Source organism: Pongo pygmaeus, chromosome 18, assembly GCF_028885625.2.
Source record: "Pongo pygmaeus isolate AG05252 chromosome 18, NHGRI_mPonPyg2-v2.0_pri, whole genome shotgun sequence".
NCBI classification, from domain to species: Eukaryota; Metazoa; Chordata; class Mammalia; order Primates; family Hominidae; genus Pongo; species Pongo pygmaeus.
In genome coordinates this window covers 8770278-8789649 of record NC_072391.2, presented here as the reverse complement: position 1 = coordinate 8789649, position 19372 = coordinate 8770278, and the positions used below count along the sequence as shown (strand labels likewise).

The 19372-nt window shown below is 39.9% G+C and overlaps 1 protein-coding gene across 31 annotated transcripts in view; it reads right to left on the bottom strand.

The window, feature by feature from the left end:
• RBFOX1 (RNA binding fox-1 homolog 1) overlaps window positions 1–19372 on the bottom strand; it is a 2494239-nt gene that overhangs the window by 659029 nt on the left and 1815838 nt on the right. For all 31 annotated transcript variants that reach the window (XM_063655277.1, XM_063655281.1, XM_063655270.1 and 28 more), the window contains one exon: window positions 3691–3732. In XM_063655277.1, the coding sequence (XP_063511347.1) occupies window positions 3691–3732 (42 nt within the window). The remainder of the gene's footprint in view (window positions 1–3690; window positions 3733–19372) is intronic.

Genomic DNA, 19372 nt, shown 5'->3' with positions numbered 1-19372 from the left:
GTAGCAGATTCCACTGGGTAACTACACTGGAGTGCATTTTCTGCTTCCTCCAGTTTAAGTAAATCCTATTTTTGTGCAGGTGACAAGGTGCCCGTTGCTGGAAATGAATCATAACTGCTGTAGCCAATCACTGAGATTCCAGTTCACCTTGCCAGTGATTGATGTAGAGATTGGCCAATGAGATCTAAGAAAACGGCTACAGTGACGAATTCTGGGAATTATTTTCCTCCAGTAAAATGCAAGAGCTGTGAAGGAGACACGCCTCTTCTCCTTCCTTCTGATGAGAGTGCTACCCTGTGAGAACGTGATATGGGGTAGATGGCAGCCATCTTGGAAGAAGGAAAGAAAGGCCAACGGAAGTACAGGGATTCCAAACCACTGCCCTGATACCAAAAAGCCTCTGAATCAACCCTGGAACTGGGAGGTGGAGAGTTATTTATTTTTGTAAATAACTCTTAGCTTTTCTATAACTCACAGATAATAGCATCTTAACTGATAATACTGATAGGATTTCAAGAGTATGTTCTACAAACAAAAACGTATCGTAGTCAGCTGAGTTAGAAAAAAGTTGTATATTATATCCAACTCTTTGTATTTGACCTTTGCATATTAAAGGCTATGAGAAGTCCTGCAGTTAAAAAAAAAAAAAAAACAGTTTAGCTTTTTTTTAACATGGTATTTCCTAAAATTAATCATATGATCATTTCAAAGACTTCTTAATAGCTTCAAGATATTAAGCACTTCACAGAGTCTGTTTTGGAAAAATTAATTTAGGCTTTGTGAGAAAAAAAAAAAGGAGATCTTAACACCAGGTATTGGATACGCCAATTCCTACACAGCCTCAATGGGCACAAAACAGAAAGCGCAGCTTTGTCTTTCTGAATCATCTGCTATTTCCAGGAGGCCAAGGAAAAGGAATAAATTTTACAACTATCCACTTATATCCCTGAATTCTGACAACAGAATGCACTAATGAAGGACCCTCGACATGATAACACGGCCACAGTCCAGTCATCCTGGATAGCAAATCTGGAAATGCATTTTGATTGCTGCACTTAGGACACATTTTAATTGTGGCTTGCAGACAGTTACCCTTCAACGATGTGGTAACTAAATAGATTTCTATTTTTTTTTCCACTCTCTTTCTAAGAAAGCAAAATGAGATTAAGGAAAATGCATTTCATTGAGATGGACAGGTATTTACCTTTCAGTTCTAAATTTCTTTCAGAAACCCTTAAAAAATGCCCCCCCCCCCCACCCATGTTTGGGGCAGTGGCTCACACCTGTAATCCCAACACTTTGGGGGGCCAAGGCTGGCGGATCACGAGGTCAGGAGATGGAGACCATCCTGGCCAACATGGTGAAACCCCATCTCTGCTAAAAGTACAAAAAAAATTAGCTGGGCGTGGTGGCGCCTGCCTGTAATCCCAGCTACTCTGGAGGCTGAGGCACGAGAATTGCTTAAACCAGGGAGTCAGAGGTTGCGGTGAGCTGAGGTTGCGCCACTGCACTCCAGCCTGGTGAAAGAAAGAGACTCTGTCTTTAAAAAAAAAAAGTCCTCCCCGCCCCCCAAAAAAATCACCTTAATAAGGGAAGTTTTCTTTTGAGGTGGTGGAAGGGCTCGTACAGACACAGGTGTGAAAGGAAAAGAGGGAGGGAGGAAAGGAGGAAGAAAGAGATGGAAAGACAGAGAACAAAAATGAAGAGGGCAGAAGAAAATATCTACAGATGAGATAGCTACCAGTACTTAATCACACTGGGGGTCTCCCAGAGGGAACTGGACGCCTGAGTCAGTGGGAAGGGAAAACTCCATTGCACTCTCTTTGGTACTATTTAAATTTTGAACCCTATATATATGTGCTCTATCCAATCCAATGTGCCATCTATCAACTCAAAACATAAATTCATTTAAAAAGCAAAAACAGTGACCACAAAAGTAACAACAAACAAAGCACTGGTTCGTGATGTTAGAGATGTTAGAGATGCGGCTATTGGAGCCACACTCGGGACAAAACTAAATGAACCATTATGTTAATATCAAGCCACTCCCTGCATTTATGTAACAGAGAGGGGAAGACTCCATTCTTCAACCTAAACCACGCCCCTGTCGACAATGGACTCAACAATGAGAAATAATCCCTCAAAATGCAAACAAGCCCTTCATTACCTACTGCGTCCTTAACTTGCCAGGCAAGTGTCATTTGCAACAGAGATTTCAAGATTATCTTAATTCTCAGGAATTTTTCAGGGACTCCCGGAGACAAAGGCACATATTTCTCTTTATCTAGCTCTGACCTAGTTTTGGCCATCGTCCCCATCCAAACAGCAAGAGAAATCTGAAGTTGTAATACATTATTTAACAGGATGAACCAGTAATTCAGACTGCAGGAAAAAAGAAGTAAGAGAGTTCAGAAAAGCTTAAAAATCTTGAAGTCTGTTCCATGAAGGAAAGGGTCACAACGAATGTTGGCACAGGTACTTGGAGGAAAGTGAGTAGAGAGGGCCATACTGAGATAATGCATAAAACAAATATGCATAAAAGAAACAGAAAACCTTGTCTCACTTTCTCGGTTTCATGCACCTGGATTCTGTTGTTTATTTTACCCAAGTACTTGACAAACCTGATGCCAACAGCAACTGTGAAATGGAAGCAACTCTACAAATTATTGCCATCATAAGACTATCATTAGGTAAATGCTCTGAAAAGTTACAGGGCAGTGTATGAAGGCATTAGGCCTGTTTAATACATTATTCTTATTTATTAGACACCTTTGTGCACAGCGGTTTCCTAACACCAAATCCCACTGTTGTGGTTTTAAAAGCAGCATATTTCTCTAATTTTTATAACAATTTGAAAACATGGCTATAAGGCACATTGTGCAGTAAAAACTGCCAACTTCCATTAGTGACATGAAAAATAGACCAATCATAATTTAAATCTCGTCCACTGAAAACATGAATTCATTTAAAAGAAAACAAATGGGGAGAAATCCCAAAGTTTCTTAAAATGCCATCCCCATACCAAGAAGAATGTCCACTCAGACACAATGAAAGCAGAAAAATGTCACCAAGTTCCCTTCATAACCAAACACTCCCTCCACATTTAGGGAATACTTCTTACACCGATATGCCTGAGCACCAAGACAGTTTCATTTTTAAGTGGGGAAACAGAATATGAGGTTTAAAATTTTGTCTCCCTCTCCCATATACACAAATGTCACTAAAACCAAGAGGTCTATAGATAACGCAAAATCTCCTAGAAAACGCCCTTGACATATTCCTTGCTCACCCACCACAGCTAACAGCCAAAGAGCATTTTAGCCACTCAGCAAACAGCCTGGTATTCATATTAAGAAGGCAGCAAGCCATCCTTTTGACCTTTGTTATTACTTAGACCTCGTGTTGTACATAAAAAGAGTACAATGATGTCAAACAAATTCCAGAAGAGAAATATTTATTGCTGAATCTAAATCAAAAAATCCATATCTACTATAATGGCACTTCAAAAGAAGATATACTGTATTTACCAGCTCAATCAATACTAAATTAGCTGGGATAAATATTTTCGACTCTACCAGTCTTAAGATGAAGCCTGTTATTTAGAACCCGTGTCTTGGGAGAGACAAGGAAATTTTTGCTTATCACAGAAAAATGAGAATCAAGAAGCATTTTACAAGCAGGTGCACCTACCCTTAGCTGCTCTCTTTCACAATTCATCTGTTGTCTTGAAACCTACAAAGAAAAGAAAATGAAGGCGAAAAGTCAGAAGGCTCCGGATCAGAAAAACATGAAAGAAAACAGAAAGTTACTTTTAATTATTCAGCTCAAAGAAAACCCATAATTAATTAATTATGTATTTAATTTTTCTTTAGGTCTACATAGCTCAAGCTTCACTTGGAGTTCAATTGTGTGATTCAGAAGTACAGCTAGGATAAGTCAGAGACTGGAAAGCGGACGAGGAGAGAGGTGCAAGAGAATGTGTGGGAGGCAGCATCTGCCTGGGATGAGGGCACCTCCCCTCTTGTCATGAAACTCCCCACCCTTTTCCCTGAAAACCCCAGCTTGCCCTATCTCACAGGTGCAGGAATTCTTCCATAAAGGCCCACTCGAGATGGTTGTGACAAGTCAGTGGAAAACACACAGAGTCTTCTCCAATGTTTAGGGCCAGTAGTGTCAGCTGTCATGCCTTGGGAACTGGGTTACATTTTATGGTCCAGTTCTAATCAGATGGATTGTGCTGGGGAGAATTCTGAGGTCAATCCTTCAATCAGAGAAAGAAACCCTGATAGGTTTCTGGTATCGGCCATCAGATTGGAAAGTGGGTATTAGCAATACATATGCCATGCATTAACTATCTTTGCCCTACTGACATGTTTTACTTAATGTCCACGGATGCTTCTTTAGAGTGGCCATATAATTTATTATATTATCCAAATGAGAAACATAGGTGGGTTAAGAGGGATGGGTGGAGTGGTATTACATGATTATGCTAAGGACACAGATAAAAAGGAACACATAGAAGGAATTTTGAGATATATGGTCATTCTGTCATCAGGAGCTGGTAGACTCCACTGTCAACTAAAATAGTTAAGCTGAAATAAAATTTATGTCTTCATTCACCTTTACTCTGTATCTTTCCAGTATTTTTTTTTAACCAATGAAACAACTCCTGACTTCCAGCACCAGACAATGTACTATAAGATTCTGAAACTTTTACTAAGGGATACCAAGGTTTAGGAACCAACTTTTGATGTATATTTTACGCATTTTGTATAGAAAGTTTGACTTTCTCTAAAACAAAAAAAAAAAAGAATCTTTACTTAAGGATGCACCAGAGCCCCAAATCTATAAATCAGTGCTTTTCTATGCCCTTTTACCCAGAAATATTACCACTAAGAGTAGCTCTTAAGAAAATATGCAGAGGCACACAAATGTTTATTTCCATGTCAATTAACAACAGCATTATGTATGAAAAAAGAAATTATAAACATTATGTGTGATAATGGAAAAATTAAAAAATATACTATACTGATAGTATGGCATAACATGTACCATTTAGAAACATAGTTTTAAATATAGAGATATGAAAAATGTTCAAAAGACACCATTTAGTTGTTAAGAAAATAAACCATAGAAATATACAATATTATGGTTCCTATCTTGTGTTAAAAATACAGTGAAACAGATCATTAAAGAAAATGAAGGAAGGCCAGGCACAGTTGCTCATGCCTGTAATGCCAGCACTTTGCGAGGCCAAGTCAGGTGGATCACCTGAGGTCAGGAATTCGAGATGAACCTGGCCAATATGGTGAAACCCCTTTTCTATTAAAAATACAAAAATTAGCTGGGCATGGTGGTGGGCACCTGTAATCCCAGCTACTTGGATGGCTGAGGCAGGAGAATCACTTGAACCTGGGAGGCAGAGGTTGCAGTGAGCTGAGATCCCACCATTACACTCCAGCCTGGGCAACAAGAGCGAAACTCCATCCCAAAAGAAAAAAAAAAAGAAGATAAAAGTAAAGGAAAAAAAAAGAAGCTAAAGAGGAAAAGACTGGGAGAAATATTCCAAAAAATTAAAAAAGAAACTGGTACAATTCTATAAATATCCAAAAAAAAAAAGCCCACGTTGAATTATACACCTGAAATAGGTGACTTTACATTATGTAAATTATGTCTCCATAAGCTGTTAAAAGATGAAGTAGGGAAAATTCATTGAGACAGAGAGCAAATTAAATGTTGCCAGAGGACGGGGTTAATGGAAAAGGAGGACTGACTGCTTAATGGGTATGAGGTTTCTATTTGGGGGTGATTAAAATGTTCTCAAACTGGATAATATTTGCACAACATTGTGAATTTACTAAAATGCCAGTAAAATGTATACTTTAAAATGTTAAAAAAGGTATATTTTATTTTATGTGTATTTTAACACAATAAAATAAATGAAGTGGGTGGTGAGGTTTCGATTCTTGACAAGATGGAGCTAAAACACTTCATCCTGTTTCCCCCACTGAATGCAGTGAGGAAATCTGTATAGAATGCATGGGGGAGCTATTTGAGATCTCTGAAAATTAAAAAGCAGCAAGTGGAGGGGGGAACAAAACAACCAAAACTTAAAGTACCACCAGATAAGTGGTGAATTACCACCTCCCACCACCAATACCCCTTAGTGTGGGTGCAAGGTAGCCAAGAGCTGAAAATCAGACACTCAGGCACATAGAGACTCAGGAGAAGCACTCTGGTTTTGTCTTGAAAAACAAGACACAGGAGTCTTAATGCTAAGAGAATAGGGAAAATCCCCATTGTTCTTTTTTTTTATTATTATTATTCTTTCTTTTTAAAAGTTTATCTGTCCTCTTATGCTGCAGTCTCAGCGTTGTGTTCATGTATAAACAACAGTGGCAACGGGGGCGGCTGCAGACACTTAACATCTATGACTGTGGTCCCAAGAGGTTGGGCAAACAACTCCCCACCTCCCATTGCTTTTCTTTATTTCCTGTCTTCTCTTGACACTTGGCCCTAAATGCAGACTCAGATGAGAAGGAGGTGAACAGAAAAATTAAAAACAAACAAAAAACCACGAGCTTTCTGGATGGAGGACAACAAACGGGGAACCCTAGAAAACAAATTTTACTTTGAAGATGCTGGAGAGAAAATAATTTGGGAAAATCACCCCCATACAGTATTTTTATAAACTCCTACACTCACCTCTGTGCTCATGTCTGTATCTGACCCTAAAAAGCTTCCATAAGCTTTGAGAATTGAACTGAGGAATAGACCACTGCCCATGTCCCAGACTTGATATATACATGGGAGACACCCAACAGAACTGATATTGGAAAGAAATCCACAGAAGAAAAGCAAGAGATTTCAGCCTGAATGCAACAAAATTGATTGCTTACTAAAACAAAAATATCAACAACTTCCATGGGATTTTAAACAAGACCTAGAGTCTCCTAACACAATATTCGATATACCCAGGATACAAACCAAAATGACTTAGCATACAAAGAACCAGGAAAATCTAAATTTGCATGGGAAAGACATTCACAGACACCAACAACAACATAGCAAAGATGTTGGAATTATCAAATAAAAACTTTAAAGCAGCTGTTATAAAACTGCTCCAAACAGTAAGAAAAAACACACCGAAAATAAATGAAAAAAAAAAAAAATTGACAGTGTTAGCAAAGAAACAAAAGATAATAAAGAACCAAAAGGAGCCAGGCGAGGTGGTTCACGCCTGTAATCCCAGCACTTTGGGACGCTGAGGCGGGTGGATCATGAGGTCAGGAGATCGAGACCATCCCGGCTAATACTATGAAACCCTGTCTCTACTAAAAATACAAAAAATTAGCTGGGTGTGGCGGCGGGCGCCTGTAGTCCCAGCTACTAGGGAGGCTGAGGCAGGAGAATTGCTTGAACCTGGGAGGCGCAGGTTGCAGTGAGCCACGATTGCGCCACTGCACTCTAGCCTGGGAGACAGAGACTCTATCTCAAAAAAAAAAAAAAAAAAAAAAAAAAGGAAATTTTACAACCATCAAAATAACTAATTTTTTAAAAAAATATATAAATAAAATATCAGGCCGGGCATGGTGGCTCATGCCTGTAATCCCAGAATTTTGGAGAGCCAAGCAGTGTGGATCACCCAAGGTCAGGAATTCGAGACCAGCCTGACCAACATGGTGAAACCCCTTCTCTACTAAAAATACAAAAATTAGCCAGGCGTGGTTGTGGGCACTTTAATCCCAGCTACTCAGACGGCTGAGACAGGCGAATCGCTTGAACGCAGGAGACAGAGGTTGCAGTGAGTAAAGACTGCACCACTGCACTCCAGCCTGGGCGACAAGATGGAGACTTCGTCTCAAAACAATTAATTAATTAATTAAATAAAACAGAATAAAATAAATTCTCACTGAAGGTGTCCAAACACAGAATGAAGACAACAGAAGAAAAAGAAGTAAACTTGAGTACATAAAAAGTATCCAATCTAAACAACATAGAGGGAAAAAAAATGAAGACAAAAAAAAAAAGAGAAGCAAAGGAACTGTAGAACAAATATCAAAACGTACAACATTTCATGTTACTGAAATTGTAGAATATAAGGATAAAGAGTTCACTGCAGAAAAAAAAAATTAAAGAAATAATAGCTGAAAACTTCCTACATTTGACAAAAGATATAAATACAATTTCAAGGAACTAAAAGAGTTAAAATCAACGAAATCCACAGCCACATATATCATAGTCATATTGGTAAAGCCTAAAATTAAAACACTGAAAACAGCCAGAGACAAACAATGCAATACTTGTAAGGGCCCAACAATTCAAATAACTATGGATTTAAGACAAAAATCAAAGTAAACAAACAAAAATCCAGAGAGGTCAGCAGAAAGTAACACACAGTTATTTAAATACTGAAAAAATAATTGTCAACTGAGAATACCATATCCAATGAAAATATCCTTTAGAAATGAAGGTGAAATATGAAAATAACTAAGAAAATTCACTGCAGACAGACCTGCCCTAAAATAATCGCTATAGGAAGTTTTCCAGATAAAGGAAATAGGATACCTGAAGGAAACTTCAAACAACAAGAAAGGAAGAGCTGGAAATGGAAATGGTAAACATATGGGTAAATGTTAATAGGTGACTGTACTCTTGAGTTCATTAAAATATGTTTAATGGCTTAAAGCAAAAAAAAAAAAAAAGGAAATTGCATGAAGAGCTTTCTATACTCTTGAGTTCATTAAAATGTGTTTAATGGCTTAAAGCAAAAAAACGGGGGGGAGGGAAGTGCATGAAGAGCTTTTTAATTTATGGATATACAATACATAAGATAGACAAAATATAGGCCGGGTGTAGTGGCTCACGCCTGTAATCCCAGCACTTTGAAAGACCGAGGCGGGCAGATCACCTGAGGTCAGGAGTTCAAGACCAGCCTGGTCAACAGAGCAAAACCCCGTCTCTACTAAAAATACAAAAATTAGCTGGGCATGATGGCGCATGCTTGTAATCCCAGCTACTTAGGAGGCTGAGGCAGGAGAATCGCTTAAACCCAGGAGACGGAGGTTGCAGTGAGCTGAGATCATGCCACTGCACACAGAGTAAGATTCTGTACTCCCCCCACTCCAAAAAATAAATAAATAAATAAATAAAACACAAATACTAAAGAAAAAAGAGGCATACATGATGATGTTTTATTATCTCCCGTCTTTATTGAGGCACAATTAAAAAATAAAAATTACATATATTTAAGGTATTCAACTTGATATTTTAATGTATGTATAAATTGTAAAAACAATCACCCCAGTCAAGCTAATTAACATGGGTGATAAGGTTTCTGCGTTCCAACTAAAGAGGCAAAGTACTGAGTCTTGTAGACTGAGAGAAAGACGTGTGTGATGATCCCTATAATACCACCTTTAAGAAAACCTATAAAAAGTGAAATACCCAGAACAAATAATGTTAGAGTAACTGGATATGTACACACACACACACACACACACACACCCCTTTACCTAAACCTCACACTTTATACAAAAATTAACTCAAAATGGAACACCTATCTACATGTAAAATATAAACTAAATGGCTGATGCAATTAAAGACTGAGGGCAATTCTTCCTTCTTAATGCTTTTCTGTAGTTTTCAAATTATCCTTTGTGACATGCAGGGCATTTATAATCAGCAAGTATTTTAATATCAGTACCTTGCAGAAATACAAGTGTTTTAAAAAATGTATAGCAATAGTGATAGCACTGATTTTCCTTAATTAATAAAAAGTTTATCTTAGCCAGGCATGGTGGCTCACACCTGTAATCCCAACACTTTGGGAAGCCAAGGTGGGCAGATCACCTGAGGTCAGGAGTTCCAGAAGAGGCTGGCCAACATGGTAAAACTCCATCTCTACTAAAAATACAAAAAAATTAGCCGGACATGGTGGAATGCGCCTGTAGTCCCAGCTACTCAGGAGGCTGAGCCAAGAGAATCACTTGAAACTGGGCAGCAGAGGTAGGCAGTGAACCAAGATCGCACCACTGCACTCCAGCCTGGGCAACAAAGTGAGACACTGTCTCTCTATTAAAAAAAAAAAAAAGGATATCTTATAACAAGATTAATATTTTTAACATCTGCCTTCAAATATTACAAGGATTTGCCAGACTCACACAAGCACAATGACGACACTGAAGGATCCGGGTGGCCTACTGTCCTCTGACCTGTGCCATGTGAAGTGGCACCATATTATCATATTCCTATTGCAGACAATGCAAAATCCAACAGTAGCCAAGGAAATAGCTATGCTGTCCTTCAAATGAAGCTGAATAAGGAAAACGAGATTTGGGAATGAGAAAAAGGACATTTCAAGTAATCTGTATAGTAGACATGTTTGTTTTTGTTGTGTTTCTTTTTCCCGCACAGCATCCCATATTGTTTTGCTTACATTCTAGTGACAATATCCTGCTTCTTTTTTGGGGTCATGCACCTGTTCCATTTCATAAATTATTAGTAAACTAGATGCCACCACCACCACCATACTCCACCTACTGCCAACCCCTTTGTTTGGAAGTGGGAGTCCCTCTCCAATTTGAGTCAATCCAATAACATACACATCTCATGAGTAAGGTGGCCAGTGACCTCCCCTCCTTTAAGTAGGGATCATCAAATGCAGATCCATGCTTTCCTCACATCTTCCCTGAAGACAGAGCTGTCCATTGCGCAAAATGGCAGAATCCCATCATGAGTTGTGTGTTTTGGCTGCAGCCTTGCTCATCAAACAGCACCCCAAACAGGGTGTAACGATGCTCGGAAGGCTCACTAAGTTATTGCTGCAGCTAATGAGGCTCTTAAAAAATTTTCCCCATAACCATTATGGGAGAGGCTTGGGGTGGGGAGAGGGGAGGTGGGAAAAAAGGCACCTGTAACTCCCTACTGTCTGTGATGAAGAAAGACCCTACCTGTGCATTCTTTAATAGCCAGCCTTGAAAAATATCTTAAATGTACACTTTATCAAATGTCATTTCATTTGGAAACTAACATGTGGTATTTTTTTTCTCCCATGGCAGTAATGCACAAAACCAATATATTTTATGGCCTAAATGAAAAAAAGGGAAGTGGAAGGTCGGGCGCTGCTCCTTTAAGATGCTTCCAGAATCAAATACCACTCTCGAAAGGGCTGCCAAGTAAGCACTTATGAAAGGTTAGAAACTGAAGCAATAAACTTCAGCATGAGACCCTTTGCTCTCCTGGTTGAACGAGATGTTTAATAGCAGGGATTCATCTTCCCCGTCTCCTATCTTCATTTAGCCAACAGGGCCAAAGACGCTTTCTCACACTCAGCCTTTTTCATCCGTCTCCTGACTTTGAGTTCTCTCTTATCAGTTCTTCCTGCTTTATTCTGACCCATTTTGCAGTCTGATTTTCCCTCCCACACATCAGACTGGCTCCGCAAGAACTAGAACTGAGCCTTAGGTGGCTTTCCTTTTCTAGAGATGAGTTCAATGTTTGGAATCCCTTGTTTACTCATCCATCCTTTCACATATGTCTATTTACCCACACACATACACACCCATACCCACACATGCATATATACATACACATATCTCAAGCACTTTCTGGATGTCAGACACTGTCCTAGGTGCCAGGAATACAATAGCAAAGAAGACCGCTGGAGCTATTGTCTAGGTGGGGAAAAAGATGAGTCTATGGATAATTACAATACAGAGAACATTTGTACAGTGAAAGTATAAGAAGTGATTACAGTGCATAGGAGGTGGCCAAACTTGTCTTGGAGAATTGAAAAAGGTGTTAGTGTATTTTGTTTGTTTTTGTTTTGTCTTTTAGACAATGTGTACAGGGAAAGAATGAAAAAAATATATTCAGAGGAAAGGTGGGGGGATGTGTGGAAAGCTCAGTAGGATTACGGAAGTGCAGTAATTGAATATGACAGAAGAGTCAAGTGCAAGAGGGAACTGGTGAGAGATTAACTTGAATTGGGGAAAGTAGGAGTCAAAAGAAATAGAAGACACACAATAAATGAATGGATAAATAGATGCGCATGTTTTCGTGTCTGCAATAATAGAATGTTGGAAAATCCAGTTTTCAGGACAATTATGAATCACTTAGAAGGAAAACACCGGACAAGTTTAGCAGCAAAGAACTCAATAAATCAAATCAATTGGTAGCTGTGAGTATTTCTCAGCATTGCTGTTTTCGTAATCATTATAAATTCTTCTGAAACAAGATGGCATTTTCCTAGAAACATGTCTCCAAGTACCTAGGGTGAGCCCTGGAGTTTGCCTTTTCCTTGATGCGTTTCAGGATTATGATACACATTTGACATACGTACTCAGGGTACTAACTGCCTAGCGCTGTGCTAATGAAAGGGGGTGTGTATCTAAATGACACATAGTACATTTTATTTAAAAAAGACAGGGGAGGTGTGATGAATAAAATAAAGATGATGATACAGGGTCATATATGACAGAAGGGAAAAAACAGGGTTCCAGGGGTGCTCAAAGGAGATGCACCAATCCAGCCTGTTGAAGGACGGGAAGCAGTGGAGGGGACATCAGTCAGGTGTTTCTGGAGCTGAGACCCTTGATCTAACCCTTACTAAGTAAACGGGAGTTAGGCAGGAGGACCTCCCCAAGGATACAGAAACAAGATACCATGAACGGCACAGTCAAAAGTAGGATAAAGTAAGGGAGAACACCAGATTGGGGGGTGGAGGGTGGAGGGTGGAAGCGAAGGTACTTTGGGATTGCAAAACATTTAGTTTTTGCTCAATTTTAACTATGCTGCTAGGAAAGTAATTGTTTTAATCACTTAATTTATTTATTTCTTTTTGAAACAAAGTCTTCCTCTGCCACCCAGGCTGGAGTGCAGTGGCGCAATCTCGGCTCACTGAAACCTCCACCTCCCGGGTTGAACCGATTCTCCTGCCTCAGCCTGCCGAGTACCTGGGATTTCAGGTGCGTGCCACCACACCCGGCTAATTTTTGTATTTTTAGTAGAGATGGGGTTTTGCCATGTTGGCCAGGCTGGTCTCGAACTCCTGACCTCAAATGATCCGCCTGCCAAGGCCTCCCAAACTGCTGGGATTACAGGTGTAAGCCACTGCGCCTGGCCTTAATCACTTTTTGCTGAAATAAATTTCACACTAACATTTGTTAAAATGTACCCAATGTTTGTAACATGTCATAAAATGTGCTAAACGGTTCCTAGTTATGAGCTCAGTTAATTCTCAGAACTTTGTAAGCAGCTGACAATTGATTTCATTAGCTGATTTGATTTTAGCTCCATTTTACAGGTGGAGAAACTGAAGCACAGAGTGAGTGAATTCCTGAAACCATAAAGATACGAAATATTCAAGAGGGAATTACCATCCAGATGGGTTGACTAGGTTTCCTCTCTGAATCACTGTTGTACACAGCTTCCAGGGTCAAGTAAACCAACCAAAACCACGGATACCTATACTGTTAGCCTTCCTCCCCCAGTCTGTGCCTCACTTGTCCTTTGCAGGTGCTCATTAGCTACTGTGCCCTGACAAGATGCTGTTTACACGCTTGGGTTTCTCTACAACAAGACATGCAATGACTAGCTAGTGTTGTCTACTTCCGTAAAACACATAAATTTCCATACTTGGCTTGTTGAGGTAAGAACCAGTATAATTTCCACCAAATTAGATTTATCTGATATCAAAGCACTGGGCCCTTCTGTAGATCCAGTTTTCTCCCCAATGAAGACTGGAGGTTCAGGGATCAGACTAAGGAAGTTCAGTCCTTGTACATCACCTATGTAACGTTAGCCAGCATATTACAGAATCTCTGTGGGCAATTTCCCCATTTGTACCATACAGATAATATGGTACCTGCATAGTGTCTAATTTTATTGTGAGCATAATCTATTTGAATTACTAAGCAAAGCACCTAGCACATTTAAAAATTCAGCAAATACTAGCAATTGGTATTCAAATTAATGAGACAGGAGGTTTTCACAAGAAGCACTGGGTCAAATGACTTGGGTCTAAATCCTGGCTTTGTTCCCCAAGAGGCCTTGTGAATTTGGCTAAATTAATGACACTTTTGGGGCATCAGATTACTTTTCTACAAAAAAAAAAAAAAAAAAAGAGGGCAACAACTTCCTTGAAATTTTGAAAGATTTGATATTACCTTTTTAAGAAGGGTGGATAAATTGGTACCGACTGTTTTGAGGGGGCAGCTGGCAGTTATTACAATGCAGAACTTCCATTTCCTTTAATTCAATGGTTAGTATTCTAGGAATCTCTTTAACAGAGGGCAAGGGCAAATGAGGAAATAAGGACAGCACTTGTCACAGAACAGACCCAGAACTGAGAAGAATGCCCATGTCCACAAGGAATGAAATGGTTAAAAGAATTGTGGTTCATCTATATTAGGAGTTGAAAAACTTTTTCTCCTAAGAGCCAAATAGGAAATATATTGTACTTTGAGAGCCATAGACTCTCTTGTCTTTGCTGCAGCTACTTGGTTCTGCCATTATGGTGGAAAAGCAGCCACTGACAATGTGTAAACAAACGGGTGCTACTGTGTTCCAATAAAATTTTATTTACAGGGTTGGGTGTGGTGGTTCACACCTGTAATCCCAGCACTCAGGGAGGCCAAGGCAGGCGGATCATGAGGTCAGGTGTTCGAGACCCGCCTGACCAACATGGTGAAACCCCGTCTTTACAAAAAATACAAAAAAAAATTAGCTGGGCACGGTGGCACGTGCCTGTAATCCCAGCTACTCAGGGGGCTGAGGCAGGAGAATCGCTTGAACCCAGGAGGTGGAGGTTGCAATGAGCAGAGATCGCATCATTGCACTCCAGCCTGGGGGACAGAGTGAGACTCCGTCCCAAAAAAAAACAAAACAAAACAAAACAAAAAAACAAAAAAAAATTTTATTTTTAGAATCAGGCAGTGAGTTGCCTTTGGCCCATGGCCATAATTTGCCAAACTTTGATCTATACTAGGAGAAACTATGGATCCATTAGAAATTGAGTGATTTAAGGAAGGATATCTATGATGAAATAAAACAAAAGCAAGTTAAAACCATTTTTAACCCATAATCCATTTATGTATAAAAAACTATGCACACACACACACATACACACACAGAAAAATATCCATTTATACATGGAAAAAAGCCTGGAATGATAAACTTCAGACAAAAGCACAAAAATGATGTCCTGGGAACCAGACCAATAGTGGAGAAGAAGGGACAGCAAAGCTGGTTTTCTCATTTTTAATCTTGGATTCTCTTATATCACTTCAACTTATTGCAGTGAGCATGCATCACTTTAATAAATTCATAGGAAGAGCAGCAATAATAATATAATTTAAATGGCTGAGTTATAGGGTTATTGTAATAATTAAATGAGATGTTATTTGTAGAGCATCAAAGCCAAATCTGGCCTGGCACATAGTAAGTGTTTGATTAATGGTAGCTATAGAATAACTCAGCCGGGCGTGGTGGCTCACACCTGCAATCCCAGCACTTTGGGAGGCTGAGGCAGGAGGATCATGATGTCAAGAGATTGAGACCATCCTGGCCAACATGGTGAAACTCCATCTCTACTAAAAATACGGAAAACTAGCTAGCATGGTGGCGGGTTCCTGTAGTCCCAGCTACTCGGGAGGCTGAGGCAGGAGAATTGCTTGAACCCAGGAGGTGGAGGTTTCAGTGAGCTGAGATCATATCACTGCACTCCAACCTGGTGACAGAGCGAGACTTTGTCTCAAAATAATAATAATAATAATAATGATAATAAAATAACTCCCCATAGCACCAAAAGAGTAAATGTAGGGTGGCTATCTTGAAAAACAAAACAAAAGCTCCAGTTCTGCAGGGACATTACATATTTTTGTGTGGATTCTCTTCAGTAGGAAAGTAAAAGTACAAACAAAATAAAAAGAGAGAGGTCGCTTTGCCTAGTCTGCTTCCAGGGTCTCATATGTAATGTTTATTAGATACCTGAGTTTATAAAGGCCTGAAATCTTTGAATATAATACAGTCCTATAATCCAACGTATGGTTGTAATCATATCCATTGCTTTTTGCAAGTGTATCACACAATAGTGTGTCCTCTGATTCTAAGAAGACAGGATAGTTTATGTCAGATAAGCAAATACAGATCCCACCACTGGTCATGGCAGTTGTTACTTTTTGTCACAAGGGAGAAAAAAACTGTGTTACAGTAGTAAATGCTTAGGTTTCAGGAAAGGAGGTGAGAAATAATCAATTAAAAAAATAAAAACAAAAAGTCACAACAATGACTCAAGTCATCCATGATTAATTAACTTGATTCTGTCTCATGTTGCATAAATGAACAAAATACACTTGAGAAAATAACTTGGAGAGCACACCCAGCTCTCCCACGACGTTTTCCTCTTAACCTTGGGGAGGACCATTATCTGCTGTTAAAATCTTGTGTGGTTTTGAAAGGATGCCAGCTTTGGAGAGTCAAGGGAGGTGGAGGAAAGAGCTTGACAAGGCTAAGTACTAAGTAGAAAAAATAATAATGGATTTGTTGTTATACGTAAACTTGCACAATAAACCCAAATGCTGAAAGCTCTAACATATTTAATGTATGGCTAAGAGTCCTTGGGAATACTTTATAGAGCATATCTTAAAATCTCAAAACAGTATTCTTAGCACTTGAATGACCTATGCGGTGGTACCTCCCAGGCAGGACAACACATTTAGTGAGCACTTCTCCTGCTATTCCTTTAAACATCGTATTGTTTGGTAATAATGGTACTTATATCAAGAGAGTCACTGTTCTGGCTATAAGTCACTGGAGAGATTCAAGTGTCGGTTATCTGATTAAAGGGATGTCAGAGGTCAGGATGCCCAAAGAACTTGAACAAACCTCAAATTACAGGTTTTAATGAGGTGTTTTCTTGGGAGGAAGTGCTTTTCACACTTGCTCTGCCATGCACCCTCTTGGTAAAGACCCCATTATCAACAAAAGAAGTCCCCCAGGTCCAGGCAGATAAATCAGACAGACAGACATTGAGCAAGACATGGCAGCCCCAAGCAGCATGTGGCCAATATCCCCTTTGGCCTCCCACATCTGCTTTCTGCAGGAATGCAGTCTCGTGGAGTTGTTCATTTCAGGCTTGATGCTGGTCTTGAAATGAAAGGGCAGCCCCTGGCCATGAAGAGCCTGGTTGGTCTGACACATGTAAGCACCTTTACAAGCTAAACCATGAAATGTCTTTGTATCTCATACTTTGCAGGGTGGAAGAAACATATTGCCTATTATTTATTCTAAAACCATTACCCCAGGTACATTTTTATTCTCCAGATTTAATAAGGTATTTTGTGAACCGAGGCAGAGGAGGGCTGGAGAAAACAATTGCAGTTATTACAAAGATGATTTCTATTTGTTTCAGCAGCAAAAGCAATCACCATTTCTTTCCTTCATAATCAAGGGTTATAATTGCCCTCCTTCAACCCCATCCCAAATCCTTGCTCAGTCTAAGAAAATTCAAGCAATACTCACCAAAATGTCCTGGGTAACTAAAAGGGCTTGGCATGCTTCCCTGAACAGGTCTCCTGGGACCATCATTACCCTATAGCCAGGAAACTCTGTGTGGAATGAGCATCTCAACAAAGATTTTCCCATCATCACCCTCTCTACATCCAGAGGTGGGAAAGAGTGTGGAGGGGAGGGCAGGTGGGGGATTTACATACCATTTGCATATCTCTACTTGGATAGAATATATGTTCTCAAGACATTTTCAAGTTAAGATGTTTTAACTGGAATTTTTTTTTCTTTCTCATTGGATATTACAGAGCTCTAATGATAATTTTATCAGAAGTTGATAATTTTATAATCTGCATCCCAATTAAACAAATTCAGCAGAGACACACAGGCCATGGCCTTATCTGGGCAGTCATCTTGATCATATTAATTGAGAGACATTTGAGAGGCATATAAAATGCAGTGGTTAAGAGAACAAATTATAAAGCCAGACTTCCAAGGTTCAAAGCTCAACTCAACTCCTTATTAGCTTAGGGACTTTGAACAAATTCCTTGCCTGGGTCTACCCATGTGCCCCACAGGGTCATCACATAATTTGAATGAGTTAATATTTGCAAAGCAATTAGAAGAGTGCCTATCACACAGAAAGCACTATATAACGTGCCTTTTCACTACAAGAAAGTAAACTGAATTCAGTAGTCCATTTGTTGTTGTTGTTGTTGTGATTTGTTCTTTTCATAAGTTGACAGTGGACTGGACCTGCCTCACTATTTCCTTAAATGTTTAGCAGACAGCATCACAATTGTCAGAGGTGTATGAACCGGAGCAACTCCATCTTGAATAGGGGCTGGGTAAAATGAAGCTAAGACCTCTGGCGTGGTGGTGTATGCCTATAATCCAAGCTACTTGGGAGGCTGAGGCAGGAGAAGCGCTTGAACCTGGGAAGTGGAGGTTGTGGTGATCCAAGATTGTGCTGTTGCACACTCCAGCCTGGGCAACAAGAGCAAAACTCCATCACACACACACACAAACAAAAAAAAAAGAGGCTAAGACCTACTGGGCTGCATTCCCAGATGGCTAAGGCATTCTAAGTCACAGGATAAGACAGGAGGTCAGCACAAGATACAGGTCATAAGGACCTTGGTGACAAAACAGGTTGCAGTAAAGAAGCATGCCAAAACCCACCAAAACCAAGATGGTGACGAAGGTGACCTCTGGTCGTCCTCACTGCCACACTCCCACCAGAACCATGACAGTTCATAAATGCCATGGCAACGTCAGAAAGTTACCCTGTATGGTCTAAAAAGGGGAAGCATGCATAATCTACTCCTTGTTTAGCATGTCATCAGAAATAACCAGAAAAATGGGAAACAAGCAGCCCCAAGGGGCTCATCATCCACTCTGATGAGGGGCTCATTGGCCCTTCAACCACTCTGTCTATGAAGTAGCCATTCTTATTCCCCTACTTTCTTAATAAACTTGCTTTGACTTTACTCTATGGACTTGCCCTGAATTCTTCCTTTTCTTTTTTTTTTTTTTTTTTTTTTTTTTTTTTTTTTTGAGACAGAGTTTTGCTCTTTCGTCCAAGCTGGAGTGCAGTGGCGCGATTTCGGCTCACTGCAGCCTCCGCCTTATGGTTTCAAATGATTCTCCTGCCTCAGCCTCCTGAATAGCTGGGATTACGGGCACCCGCCACAGCACCCAGCTAATTTTTGTATTTTTAGTAGAGACGGCCAGGCTGGTCTCGAACTCCTGACCTCATGATCCGTCCGCCTCGGCTTCCCAAAGTGTTGGGATTACAGGCATGAGCCACCACCACCACCCCCCAGCCGCCCTGAATACTTTCTTGCGGGAGATCCAAGAACCC